The sequence below is a fragment of the Ranitomeya imitator genome, chromosome 8 (genome assembly GCF_032444005.1).
Source record: "Ranitomeya imitator isolate aRanImi1 chromosome 8, aRanImi1.pri, whole genome shotgun sequence".
NCBI classification, from domain to species: Eukaryota; Metazoa; Chordata; class Amphibia; order Anura; family Dendrobatidae; genus Ranitomeya; species Ranitomeya imitator.
The window spans coordinates 82,539,759-82,555,027 of NC_091289.1; the positions used below are offsets into that span (position 1 = coordinate 82,539,759).

Below are 15,269 nucleotides of genomic sequence, written 5' to 3' on the forward strand. Positions count from 1 at the left end.
AGTGACCCCATTTGGGAAACTAGACCCTTAAGGAACTTATCTAGATGTGTGGTGAGCACTTTGAACCCCCACGTGCTTCACAGAAGTTTATAACGTAGAGCCGTGAAAATAAAAAAAATCACATTTTTTCTACAAAAATGATCTTTTTGCCCCCCCCAAATTTTTATTTTCACAAGGTTAGCAGGAGAAATTAGACAACAAAATTTGTTGTGCAATGTCTCCTGAGTTCGTCGATACCCCATATGTGGGGATAAACCACTGTTTGGGCACACCGCAGAGCTTGGAAAAGAAGGAGTGCCTTTTGACTTTTTCAATGCAGAATTGGCTGGAATTGAGATCGGATACCATGTCACGTTTAGAGAGCCCTTGATGTGCCTAAACAGTGGAAACGCTCCACAAGTGACACCATTTTGGAAACTGGACCCCTTAAGGAACTTATCTAGGTGTGTGGTGAGCACTTTGAACCCCCAAGTGCTTCACAGAAGTTTATAACGTAGAGCCGTGAAAATAAAAAATCGCATTTGTTTACACAAAAATGATCTTTTTGCCTCCAAATTTTTATTTTCTCAAGGGTAACAGGAGACATTGGACCCCAAAATCTGTTGACAAGTTTGTCCTGAGTATGCTGATACCCCATATGTTGGGGGGCACTGTTTAGGCACCCATCGGGGCTCAGAAGGGAAGGAGCGCCGCTTGGAATGCAGACTTTGATGGGATGGTCTGCGGGCATCATGTTGCTTTTGCAGAGCTCCTGATGTGCCTAAACAGTGGAAACCCCCCACAAGTGACCTCATTTTGGAAACTAGACCCCCCAAGTAGCTTATCTAGATATGTGGTGAGCACTATGAACCCCAACTGCTTCACAGAAGTTTATAATGTAGAGCCATGAAAATAAAAAAAATCATATTTTTTCCACAAAAAATGATGTTTAAAAATTTGGGGGTGAACTTTCACAAGGGTAACAGGAAAAATTTGACCCCAAAATTTATTGTGCAATTTATGCTGAGTACGCTGATACCCCATATGTGGGGGGGGGGGACCACTCTTTGGGTGCATGTCAGAGCTTGGAAAGGAAGGAGCACCATTTTGGAATGCAGACTTTGAAAGAATGGTCTGCGGGCGTTATGTTGCATTTGCAGAGCCCCTGATGTACCTAAACAGTAAAAAAAAAAAAACAATTGACACAATTTTGGAAACTAGACCCCCAAAGGAACTTATCTAGATGTGTGGTGAGAACTTTGAATGCCCAAGTGCTTCACAGAAGTTTAGAATGCAGAATCGTGAAAATAAAAAATATTTTTTTCCACAAAAAAGATATTTTAGCCCCCAAGTTTTTATTTTCACAAGGGTAACAAGAGAAATTGGACCCCAAAAGTTGTTGGCCAACTTGTCCTGCGTATGCTGGTACCCCATGTGTGGGGGGACCACTGTTTGGGCGCACGGCAGAGCTCGGAAGGGAAGGAGCGCCGTTTTGGAATGCAGACTTTGATAGAATGGTCTGCGGGCATTATGTTGCGTTTGCAAGATCCCGTGATGTACCTAAACAGTAGAAACCCCCCACAAATGACCCCATTTTGGAAACTAGGCACCCCAAGGAACTTATCTAGATGTGTGGTGAGAACTTTGAATGCCCACGTGCTTCACAGAATTTTATAATGCAGAGTCGTGGAAATAAAAAAATTTTTTTTTCCACAAAAAAAGATTTTTTTAGCCCCCAAGTTTTTATTTTTACAAGGGTAACAGGAGTAATTGGATGCCAAAAGTTGTTGTCCAACTAATCCTATTCTCAACCCTAAACTCAAACCTAACCTTAATCCCGATACACCCCTAATCCTAATCCCAACCCTAACCTTAACCCTAATCCCAAACCTAACCCTAATCCCAAACGTAACCATAATGCCAACCCTAACCCTAATACCAACCATCATCCAAACCCTAACCCAAATCTCAACTCTAACCCTATCTTTAGCCGCAACCCTAGCCCTAACTTTAGCCCCAACCCTAGCCCTAACTTTAGCCCCAACCCTAACCCTAGCCCAACCCTAACCCTAGCCCTAACTTTAGCCCCAACCCTAACCCTAGCCCTAAGGCTACTTTCACACTTGCGTTGTGTGGCATCCGTCGCAATCCGTCGTTTTGGACAAAAAACGGATTCTGCAAATGTGCCCGCAGGATGCGTTTTTGTCAATAGATTTGTATTACTGACGGATCGCAACGGATGGCCACACATCGTGTCCGTTGTGCACTGGATCCGTTGTGTTTTTTGTACGCTGCGTCTGCCATTTCCAACCGCGCATGCATGGCCATAACTCCGCCCTCTCCTCCTTAGGACATAGACTGGGCAGTGGATGCGTTGAAAAACTACATCCGCTGCCCACATTGTGCACAAATTTCACAACGTGCGTCGGTACGTCGGGCCGACACATTGCAACGGTCCCGTACCGACGCAAGTGTGAAAGAAGCCTAACCCTAGCCCTAACCCAAAATTTAGCCCCAATCCTAACCCTAACCCTAAATTTAGCCCCAACCCTAACATTAACCCCAACCCTAAATTTAGCCCCAACCCTAACCCTAACCCTAAATTTAGCCCCAACCCTAACCCTAAATTGAGCCCCAACCCTAACCCTAAATTTAACCCTAGCCATAAATTTAGCCCCAAACCTAACCCTAAATTTAGCCCCAACCCTAACCCTAAATTTAGCCCCAACCCTAACCCTAAATTTAGCCCCAACCCTAACCCTAAATTTAGCCCCAACTCCTCTCCTGCCAGCTGGCAGATCATGGCGGGCGCACTGCGCATGCGCCCGCCATTTTCTTACCAGACGAAGAAGCCAGCGGGCAGGAGAGAACGCAGGAGGACCCAGGCACACCGGTAAGTATGATAAGGACCCCGAATCCCCCTATTTCTCTGTCCTCTGATGTGCGATCACATCGGAGGACAGAGAAATTAAATGGGATTTTTTTAAAGTTAATTACCTGCGATCGCAAAACAAGGGTCGGTAAAAACAGACCCCGATCATGTTCTTTGGGGTCTCGGCTGCTGAGACCCCAAAGATTTTCCCTGGTGCCGGCCGGCGGGCGCACTGCGCATGCGCCTGCCATTTTTTGGCTGGAGCAAGATGGCGGCGCCCATCGGGAGCCACGAGGAGCACCAGGGGAGACAGGTGAGTATCGGTGGGCTATCGGGGACCCCATTTCTCTGTCCTTTGATGTGCGATCACATCGGAGGACAGAGAAATTAAATGGGATTTTTTTTTTTTGCGATCGCCGGTAAACGGTCAGTAACAAAAACCCCGAATCATGTTCTCTGGGGTCTCGGCTACACCCGGCAACTGAGACCCCAGAGAAAATCCGTCTCTGGGGGGCGCTATTCACTTTTTCCACAGCGCCGTTAATTAAGTACCCTTAACTGCTGCCATTAAAAGGCGTATCGGCGGTCGTTAAGGGGTTAAGGAAACATGTGTCAAAGCATAGGTCATCATTATTGTAAGCCTGAACAACCCCTTTATCAATATGGTAATTTATAGCATTCTAATTAATTTACAGTATATAGCTTCCTTCATCACGTGGCATTTACTGGTAAGCAAATTATTCTAATTAGTATTAAATACATTTATTAATATGTTATATTGAAGCCTAAGATATTAGTACATTGTCCCTGATTCATCATTGCCTTTTTGTCTAATTTGTCTAATTTTTTTTCGTTTGCACCCAGTTCGTTATTCTTTTTGCACCTTTTTTGAAGTCTATTTAATATGTGCCGAGCTGCTTTTTTCTTCTTGGTGGGCAGAGTTTAGGGATTGCAGATATTTTGGTTTTATTCCTCAATTTCAACTGTTATAAAATATTTGCTACATTTTTCACAGCATTACTCTGGTTCGCCCTGGTGTATTTTTGAGTACTCCAAATGTTTTGCAATTTGTGCAGCTTTTGGCAATAAAAGTCACAAACATTTTTTTGTTAACACAGAAAGAATGCTAATTTTTTAATTTGTGCCATATTAATGATCTGCTCATGTCATTTTCATGAATTTGGAACATTTGGAACCAAAAACAGCAACTAATACCACAAGACAAAAAAGGAAAGTGACTTAAATAAAAATGTAAATGATGAATCCAGGTCATAGAGTTTTCCTATTTTTCTATTTTCATCTAATGAATTACTTCTATGAAGCCCGAAGAAGAATGAACAACTACTGTATAGCAATCATCCAAATAGGAACACATAGATCTGGGAAACCTTGTTGTCTTTCTTCTGCAATAATTGACATTCCACTCTTCTCAATGATGTTTCTTAATATATGAATGTCTCTGATCACGCTGCTATCAATGGGATCAAGCCTGCATCCTTCCCTTGCCACATTATCTTTCAAAACAATAATTCCATTTTCTTTTAAAGCGTTTTTGCAACGTAGCAGAAACACTAGTAGATCCTTGTCTGTCAGGTAACCTTAAAAAAATGAGAGAAAAAAACAAAAGCAAAATGTTTAAAGTAATTAAACAGAAGATCTTTAATAAGGACAATACTATAATTAAACTGTTGACAGTGGTTATCCCACAGTTCACTGTAAAATACTATACTATATGGTATCAGAGGACTTGGTTATCCTGGTTACATGTAAGATAAGACGGAACCCCCAAGTTACTTGGTCAATCCCTTCTTAAATGCCCATGTCACCAAAGTAAAATAAGAAAAGCTTATACTAGCCTCCCACATTGCTGGTATTCTACTAATGTCAGCACTCACAAGAAATTATCATGTGAGCACTGCAGTCAGTTAGCGACTTCTGATGAGATGCAGTTCTCACACTTCCCTTGGACATTTGAGCTTTGTCTGAAGGAAGTGTGAGTGGAAGTGTGGAGTCTGAAGTCTGGAAAGCTTGCAATTTGTTACCATCTTTTCAGTTAGCCATTAAAAGGTATCAACCACTGAGGACTCTCAATTCTAAATATTGAGTGGATTAGAACATTTATATGAATGGAACAGGGAATGGGATGGTCAGCTCACCGTTTGAAGCCTCTTTGGAGATGTAGAATCCATACATGGAGCAGCACCGATTCTGGGCATGTGGAGATTCCCCTTTCTTATATTGCTTTCTGCAGAGTGGTGAAATAAAACTCCAGGTTTATTGGAAACACATTGAAAAGGCATGTTGTGAACACACAGAAGAATCCCAGAGAATTTCAGACTGACATGTTTCAGCTGTGAGGTCTTAATTACGATCTACGTAAAAAATCAACCATGGGGGTTTAAATACATTTCTCAAGTCAGACAGGTGTATCTCATTCAGCTAGTTACAACTAGATGGAAGGGGAAACGTAACCAATACCTATAGTCCCTTCTGCACATAGAAAAAAATAACATATAAACATATTAAAAACAATGCAAATATGGAGAAATTAGGAAAAAACACACAATAATGACATTAGCTATATTGAAGTATCAGATCTTGTTGTCGTATATTGAGTCCTTGTGGTATTCTCGTTTGTAAGTGACTGGAAACCACAGAAATGTTGTGAGCCGTTGTGCTACTCACATTAGAGAGATGCCTTTTGATGCGCTTTTTCAATTGCCCTGTAGTGCATACATATTGCAACTTGCACATGGTGCATTCTATCAGGTATACTAATCGTTCTGCGGTTTCCAGACACTGTAAATATTTGCATGGAGGTAGTGCCAGCTCAATTATAGTTACAGGGATTGAAAAAGTTTTCAAGCTGGGGGGCGTGGCCTGAACACTGGCAGTGTAGGAAGCTAATGCGTTAAGCTCCTACCAGGACTTACAAAAAAAGCGACCCAAAGTTGACCAGAGACCTGGAATATTGCGTTTTTCTAGTTTTTAAAGCCTCCAGGAGGGAACTGAGACTCCCCTGACGCCGGTTAACAGTGCTCCAACCATCTAAAGAAGCTATTTCGCTCCTGAGCTGAGGACGGCAAGGGTGTAGAGGCGGAGGGATACCACCTCACAACGTTAATCAAGTCCGGGATATAAAGAAGCTGTGTTGCCTGCACGGACTACAGAGCCACTTTTAAATAACTCCCACAGCCCCAGGAGAGCCTCCTTCTCCATCTTAGTGGTGACACAGCAGTGGATTTAACTCCTGCGGTGAACCGGAGACAAGATCAGCAGCGGCGGAAGGATACCATCTCACAGTGGCTGCGGCATGGAAGGAAAAGAAGTGCCACTCTCCCAACGATTAAAAACTCTCCCAAACAAAACCCCTCCAATCTACTTGCAGTAGCACAGAGCCAGAATCGTCGGCATCGTGGACCCGGGAGGGGAGCAGCAGCAGAGGTGAGGCGGAAGGGTACCTCCTGTCAGCGATGTCTATACGGCAGGAATAAGCAGCGTGCCACTTCCTTGGCACAACCAGGTACCCTTGGGCACTTACCCTATCTTCTGGGGACCCTCTCATAACCGATCCAAGGTGGCACAAGCCCAGGATCACCGGCAATAGCATCCGAACTGAGGCGCGGATACCGGGCTGAGGGATCTACATAGACCCGGCCGGTTCAGGCTCCACAAGCTCTCCTCGTGTTTCCCCTGGTGTAACGAGCAGCAGAGCCGTGCGTACGGGGCGGTGGGACAGGAGAGGTGTCCCCCCCCCCCCTGATTCCTTTAGAATTCCTTTAGAGCACAAATCAAAGGGGCACAGCAAATCAAAGGGGTTAAGGTGCTGATAAAGCTTCCCCTGCACACTTAGAAGGAAAAAAAAGAGTCCCTGCAAAGACATATACGCTTCATAGGGGAAGCAGGTGCTACTGACACCCAAACACAAGGGCCAAACCTAAGAGACTCTCTATGACACATTCCAGCGCTACTCAAATATATTTTTCATAACTGGACATTACTTCCACATCAAGCGATACCCTTTCTTTTATCCTCCCATCCCTTATAAGATGTAACTACCATTAAGGGGGAACCGGAGGAGAAACGGGAGTTCTTTTTATTTGCTGCACACCATATTCATGATGGTTAAGTCCTCACAAAAATTGACAAGATCAGGGTTAAAATCCACCAGCTCTAGATCACAGGCAGATATGGAAAAATTCCTGAAAAAACAAGGCAATTCAACTAACACTGCTAAATCCTCTCACTCAATGGGGCAAGATCCAGAGGCCTATACAGAGTCTGAGCGAGAGAGCGATGGAGATACCGATGACCAGGATAAAGGAGAACAGGTCACGAGATCATTTATCAAAAGGATCCTAGGCAAAACATTAGAACCCATAGGCAGAGACCTATCAACCATCAAACAAGACCTCAGCCAACTAGGTCACAGAATCGAAGCGATAGAGGCCTCTCATTCAGAAATAGTCCAACGCTCCAACTCCTCTTTATCATGTCATAAACAACATGAGGATCATATTAATAAGATATATACTATACTGGAGGGCCATGAAAACAGGGAAAGAAGGAACAACCTAAGGCTCAAAGGTGTCCCTGAATCTATCCTTCCAGATGCTTTGATTCCCACTGTCACTGAAATCTTCCGTTCGATCCTTACTTCTTCAGATCCCTCGGAACTCGATATGGTGAGAGTACACAGAGCACTGAGGCCCAAACCGAAACCTGATGAAGCCCCGCGAGATATTCTCTGTCATTTTCTCGACTTCAGAACAAAAGACCTAATTCTAAAAAGAGCTAGAGAGGCAGACTCGATCACCTTCAGAGGAACCCCAATTCAAATCTTCCAAGATCTCTCAGCCTCCACACTATATAAAAGACGCCTATTAAGACCTCTCACCTCGATTCTTCAACAAAGGCATTATCCATATCGCTGGTTGTTCCCCTTTGGTATCTCCATATCTGCTAAGGATCGGAAATTCCTAATCAAGTCTACTGCCGACATTAAATCGGTCTGTAAAGAATTGGGGATCCAGCTTGACCAACCTCTTGTCCTAGAGACTACCTGTGAGACCTGTTATGATCCGGTGACCTTGGAGCAGCATGAAAACTTTCACTGGAGTAGGTGGTAACTGTACTGACCCTAAATCCTGATGTTAACACCGCAACTAGAAGTAGCCATGGGGTGTACCTAACAAACCCTAGACACCTCGTCACAGCCGGAGGACTAAATACCCCTAAAGATGGAAATAGGAATTCTACCTTGCCTCAGAGCAGAACCCCAAAGGATAGGCAGCCCCCCACAAATATTGGCTGTGAGTAGGAGAGGAAAGACACACACAGGCAGAAAATAGGATTTAGCACAAGAGGCCACTCTAGCTAAAATAGGAAAGGGTAGGACAGAGTACTGTGCGGTCAGTATTAAAACTCTTCCAAAAATATCCACAGCAGATTATACAAAAATTCCTCCATCTAACTAAAGACGTGGAACGTATATCTGCAACTCCAGAGAATCCTACACTCAGAGCAGGAATACAATCAAAAAACAAGCACACAGCAAGTGTGCCATAGAAAAAAAACCAGACACTTATCTTTGCTGAATTGGCAGCTAAGCAGGAGAAGCCAGACACGTTCCAAGAAACATTGACAACTGGCAAGGACTAATGAGTCCTGCAAACCTAAATACCCCAGTCAGAATTGCAATCAGCAGATACACCTGTCCAGGACTGCAGCCCAGGGACAACTGCATTACCACCTACAACCACCGGAGGGAGCCCAAAAGCAGAATTCACAACAGAGACCCTCCGATTGAAACCTCTTCCTGTCCTACCTCCTTGGCAAGACGCATCTACCTTGAAACCCTCAAGATCAAAACGTCGCTCCTCAAAGAGTACGCCACCAAGGGATGAGGAAGATGACCCAGGATAAAGAGTAGAGAATTTTAAATGTTTTTCGTATATCTCTCTCTCTCCTATTTTTTGGTCCTAAGGGCTTGTCGAGACTTATCATTAGCACACAAAACTAAATAACTGTGCAGCGCTGTTGTCGCAAATATTGGAGTCCTAACCTCCAATTCCATGATGTTTACTTATAACTCCCTTAATTTGATTCTCCTCTTCTCCCCCCCCCAGATGTCACAATTTCAATGTGTTTTCCCCCTTCTAAAGTTAATTCCTTATATGTATTACCTCAATGGTTAATTTCCTACTATGTATTTATCACTCTAACCACTTCTTTTTCTTTCTCTCTCTACATTCCCGCCCCCTTTTCCCTTCCTTTGATCCGATGGTCAAGCCTCCTCTCATCCAATTTGTCCTCAACCACTCCCACCATGGCGGTAAACCGTAAGTCTTTCCAGGTTATCTCACATAATCTACACGGTCTAAACTCTCCAATCCCCAGGTCACAAACACTAGATTTTTTCAAAAAATCAGGATATGATATCCTACTCGTGCAGGAAACCCATTTTACTCCCGACAAAACCCCTTCCTTTGAAAAATGTTTTTTTGATCGATGGTATCATGCCAATTCCCCCCAAAAAGGATCCAGAGGCGTCTCGATCGCCTTTGCTCGGGATGTCCCTTTCCTTCTTCTAGATAGCTTGATTGACCCCGAGGGTCGTTATATTTTCATGAAAGGCCTCATAGCCGGTAATATGGTAACTCTGGGCAGTTTGTATACCCCCAATAAACGTCATCTGAAATGGATACGTAAAACCTTATCCCACCTGCGAACTTTTCAAGAAGGAGTAGTCATCTTAGGTGGTGATTTAAATGTTGCATTGGATCCTGCCCTAGACACATCAACAAAAAAAGCTCTATGTCCTTGAGAGACCTGGCCCGTCTTAAATCACTTATACATTCTCTAGAGTTAGTCGATGCTTGGAGGTACCTACACCCATCAGATATCGATTTTACATACTACTCTCATCCCCATAACTCTTATCATCGTCTCGATTACATCCTGATCTCCAGATCTATCTTACCCTCCACACTGAAAGCCAATATAATCCCTGCTATACACTCTGACCACTCTGTGGTGCTGATTAATTTAGAATTTCACAAACCCTACTCTAGCTTCAAATCTTGGAGGCTTAACGAATCCATATTACATAGCAAGGAATTCAAAAAGCGTATCCATGAATCTCTCCAAGAATTTTTTAAAATAAACGCCTCCCCAGACATTGCCCCTCCTGTGCTATGGGAGGCACACAAAGCCACGATTCGAGGTGTTTTTATTTCAACAGCCTCTTTCTTAAATAAACAGAGGAAATCAGAAATCCTTTATATAGCGACATCATGGCTTTAGATGCCGAACACAAAAAAGAATTATCACAAACCACGCTCACCCAACTTACCAATAAACGCCAATCTCTCAAGGATCTTCTCAACACACGCACTTCCAAACACTACCTATCTTGGAAAAATAAGATCTTTGCACATGGAGACAAAGCCTCCAAACTCATGATCTCATTGATCAAGAAACGCCAATCCCGAACATTTATCCACAGAATCAAATCCAAGGGGGGTCAAACTCTCCAGCATTATAATCAGATTACCGACTCCTTCCTATCTTTCTACAAAGACCTGTACCAACTCCGACACTCCAATACAATTGAAGAAAAAAACCAGAGGAAATCTCATGTCCAAGCTTTCTTATCCTCCTTATACCTTCCCAAATTAACATAGTTAACATAGTTAACTATGTTAATTTGGGAAGGTATAAGGAGGATAAGAAAGCTTGGACATGAGATTTCCTCTGGTTTTTTTCTTCAATTGTATTGGAGTGTCGGAGTTGGTACAGGTCTTTGTAGAAAGATAGGAAGGAGTCGGTAATCTGATTATAATGCTCTGATTATAATGCTGATTACAAAGCCTCCAAACTCATGATCTCATTGATCAAGAAACGCCAATCCCGAACATTTATCCACAGAATCAAATCCAAGGGGGGTCAAACTCTCCAGCATTATAATCAGATTACCGACTCCTTCCTATCTTTCTACAAAGACCTGTACCAACTCCGACACTCCAATACAATTGAAGAAAAAAACCAGAGGAAATCTCATGTCCAAGCTTTCTTATCCTCCTTATACCTTCCCAAATTATCCAACCATCAAAAAGATTGTTTACTAAGACCCTTTGATCTCTCTGAACTCCAGTCCACCCTGTCTGGGGGAGGAAAGGGGAAATCCCCTGGCCCTGACGGATTCCCCAAAATTTATTATAAGACTTTTTGATGTCTTAGGCCCACACCTATTGAAAGTTTGCAATGCAGTTCTGGGTGGGGGGTCCTTTCCCTCTCAATCACTAGAAGCCCACATCTCCCTTCTTCATAAAGAGGGTAAGGATCCGGAGTGTTGTGGGAGCTATAGGCCTATCTCCCTGCTGTTGATTTAATAATTTATGCAAGTCTTATTGCAGGGAGGTTGACAGAGCTCATGCCGCAACTCATTTCTCTTAACCAATCAGGTTTCGTGGTGGGACGAGAGGGGAGGGATAACACATCAAGAATTCTTCACCTGATTCAACATGTAAAAACCTGAAAAATTCCACTCGTTTTATTGGGTACAGATGCCGAGAAGGCTTTTGACAGGGTGGACTGGATATTCCTGCGCGAAACTCTCCTTGCATTTCATTTCCCTACTCAACTGGTCGATGCAATCTTCCAAATGTACACTACCCCCTCTGCCCGACTAAAAATTAATAACCTACTGTCTGACCCTTTTCATATCCAAAACGGCACAAGGCAGGGATGCGCTCTCTCCCCGATTCTATATGTGTTGGTCATGGAGCCTCTCATTCAGAGCATTCAACAAGATCCAGAAATTAAGGGAGTCCAAGTGGGTGGATTCCACCACAAATCTGCAGCATTCGCTGACGATCTCTTGGTGTTCCTATCTGAGCCTGAGGAGGGCATCCCTGCCTTCGTTCGCATATTAGATTTATACTTGGAATTATCTAATTTTAAAATCAACACCACAAAATGGGAAGCACTTAGCATAAATATCTCCAAACCCACTGTAGATAAACTAAAAAAACTATATCCCTTCAAGTGGCCCTCCAGGTTTATCACCAACTTGGGTATTAAGATCGGGAGGTCAACTGGGGAGCTTCTGGAACTTAATATCATCCCTTTGCTGAAGCAAGCTATCTCCACCGTACACTCCTGGAGAGCCCCCTTCCTATCCTGGATGAGTAGAAAAAATCTCCTGAAAAGCATTATCCTACCCAAATTTCTATATTTATTTCAGATGCTCCCCATCTACATTCCAAAGCACTATTTATCAAGAATCAATTCTTTCTTTATCGATTATATCTGGAATGGTAAACGTCCCCGAATCAACGCCAACACACTTGCACTACCGAAATCGAAGGGAGGAATGGGAGTTCCAGATATTTTCAAATATTACAGAGCAGCTATGCTCACCAGAGTAGTAGATTGGATCAGAAACCCCCCGGAAAAATTATGGATACCTATCGAGGAGCAGCTAGCCCCCATCCCTTTAAGGACTATGTCCCTTTTGTATAACCACTCCAATCAAAACCAATTACTTTGCAATGATATCACAACCGCCATCCTCAAAGTTTGGAGATCAGAGTTCCCTAAACTAACCCCACCTATTTCCCCAATTTTGACGATACAAGATATCGCGGGACCCATCCCCCTTAAATTGCCCAATGACCCCTCCAGCCCCATTAGTGATCTGTATAAGGCTGGTTTCACACTTGCGTTTTTGTCTGCTGCGTTTTTTTTTCAAAAAAACGCATGCGTTTTTTTTTCCTATATTTAACATTGAAAACGCATGCGTTTTTTTGTGTATGCGTTTGGTCGCGTTTTACAACGCATGCGTTTTTTTACTGCATGCGTTTTTTTTCTAAAATGCTACTTGTAGTATTTTTATCAGCGTTTTTTGGACCAAAAAAAAACGCATGCGTTTTCATGCGTTTTTTTTGTGTCAAAAAATGCATTGGAGTCAATGGGGACGCATGCGTTTTTTGGTGCATGCGTTTTTTGCGTTAAAAAACGCATGCGTTTTTTTATTAAAAACACTGAAAACACACTAATATGCCACCACCCAACGTAAAGGTGATAAAGGGATCCTAACCCTACCCCTAACCCTAACCCTACCCCTAACCCTAACCCTAAGGGATCCTAACCCTACCCCTAACCCTAACCCTACCCCTACCCCTAAGGGATCCTAACCCTAACCCTAACCCTACCCCTAACCCTAACCCTAAGGGATCCTAACCCTACCCCTAACCCTAACCCTACCCCTAACCCCTTTATGGTTAGGGGTAGGATTAGGGTTAGGGGTAGGGTTAGGATCCCTTAGGGTTAGGGTTAGGGGTAGGGTTAGGGGTAGGGTTAGGGTTAGGGGTAGGGTTAGGATCCCTTAGGGTTAGGGGTAGGGTTAGGGTTAGGGGTAGGGTTAGGATCCCTTTAGGGTTAGGGTTATGATCCCTACCCCTAACCCTACCCCTACCCCTAACCCTAACTATTTCTGTTTATAGTGGGTTTTTTACTTTTTTTTAATGATTGGCAGCTGTCACACATTTCTCAGCATGCGTTTAAAAAACGCAAACGCATGAAAAAACGCATGTAAACGCGGTAAAACGCCGCGTTTTTTACACCACATGCAAAAACGCATGCGTCAAAAAAACGCAGCGTTTGCATGCGTTTACATGCGTTTTTTCACCATGCGTTTTTTTGCGTTTTTTACCGCAAAAACGCACCCAAAAAAACGCAAATGTGAAACCAGCCTAACCCACCACTACCAATTGACAACTTTTTCATTGACGGCTCCCTGATGAGCCTCACTGAATTCCAGGCCTCAAGACCACAACTAAATATTTATTTTCTTCACTATAAAAGAGTGAAAGACTACTGTCGCAAATACAAATGCCAATTAGACTTACTTCGTCCACTTACCCCCTTTGAACAACTTTGTGCCCACAAAAATCCCCCTAAAAAAGTATTATCAAAAATTTACAACTTTCTGATTATGGACGGAGCCAATGTCAGGAGAGCTTTTATAGGTCTATGGGAAAGAGACCTCAATATTTCTTTCACAGACGACCAGACTGCTTCCATCTATACTAAATCACATGGACCCTCTCAGTGTGTAAAAATACAGGAAAATTCCTACAAGGTGCTATCTAGATGGTATCGCACCCCACCCAATTACATCAATGGCACTTCTCCACCTCTGAACTGTGTTGGAGATGCGGCACTGATTTAGGTTCCTACCTACACATCTGGTGGTCATGCTCAAAAATCACTCCCTTTTGGCAGATGATTTCGGACATAATCTCTGCGATGTTAGGCCAAACATCTCTCTTGCAACCTCAATTTACCCTGCTCAACCAGCCTTTGTGGCCTGAAAATCCCTCGGCCTCAAAGCTGGCCTGCAACATAATTGCAGCCGGGAAGTACCTGATCCCCACTTTCTGGAAATCTACCCTTATCCCTACTAAAAAACAAGTATTAGATAAAATTGATCTACTATATCACACTGCTGACTTAGTAGCTAATACACAAGAATCTCTCACTACTTTCCGGACTATCTGGGAACCGTGGATCCAATTCCGCTCCAGTCCCGATTTCCTATCAATAATATCAGACGTTTCATGAGATCACAAAAATTCATACATCCGGTTGCTTCCCTCTCCTTGTTATCTTCTTCCGAGGTTTTCTCCTCCATCGTATCTCTTCTCCCCTTCACATCCTCCTCTTCCTCTTCTATTTCCTCTCCCTTCTTTCTTTCTCTGCCCCTTGCCCCCTTTCCGCTCATCTCTACAGTTCTTGTATTCCTATGTTATCAATTTAATTTAGTTTTCTTTGATTCCTCTAGATTTACTACATCTAGGTATGTTACTACTCCTTTACTGAGGATCGTTCCTGAAATCCTACTCAGATTGTCTTATTCAACATAACTCCAAATACTGTTAGAACTCACATTGTTATTCTCATATCTGTTTCAATGTCTTTGAAATTTCTACAGTTTTTCATTTCCTGTTCAAGTGTTATTCTTTTTCATTAATAAAAAGAAAGTTGAAAGAAAAGAAAAAGTTTTCAAGCCAACCAGAGGAGGTGGCTTGAGAATAAAAATGTTAAATCAAGAGTCATATTGGATTTTTAAATTACAAGCAAGAATACCGCAAGGACTCAATGTTAGGACTGGCGGAATGCACCAAGTATAAGGTGAAACGATATTAGGTGCGTTCGCAGTCTGGGGTCCACCGGGCAGGTGAAAACCTGCTGCTAGTAAATGGCAGCGCTATATGGCGGTGGAAGCGAACCCTGTTAAGCCACAGGACCGCAATACCGCACTGAAGAGCGCAAGCTAAGAGTCACCGAACTCAATCCCAAGACTCGGGGTTGAAGTCCGTTAAGACTAATAGCGCACAACACCGCAACTGGG

The 15,269-nt window shown here is 43.2% G+C and overlaps 1 protein-coding gene across 2 annotated transcripts in view; it reads right to left on the minus strand.

Annotated features, from left to right (window-relative positions):
- Positions 1-3,959: 3,959 nt before the first annotated feature.
- Positions 3,960-15,269, minus strand: part of NTMT2 (N-terminal Xaa-Pro-Lys N-methyltransferase 2) — a 683,026-nt gene continuing 671,716 nt past the window's right edge. The window contains exons 1-3 of one of the 2 annotated variants that reach the window (XR_011314898.1): positions 6,393-6,536; positions 5,008-5,096; positions 4,387-4,449 (exon numbers count right to left, since the gene is read on the minus strand). Coding sequence is in view for 1 of the 2 variants with exons in the window: in XM_069735933.1 (XP_069592034.1) it covers positions 4,193-4,449 (257 nt within the window). In the remaining variant the exon portion in view is untranslated. Of the gene's footprint in view, positions 4,450-5,007; positions 5,097-6,392; positions 6,537-15,269 lie in introns of those variants that run through there. The other variant, XM_069735933.1, reaches the window with a different exon arrangement.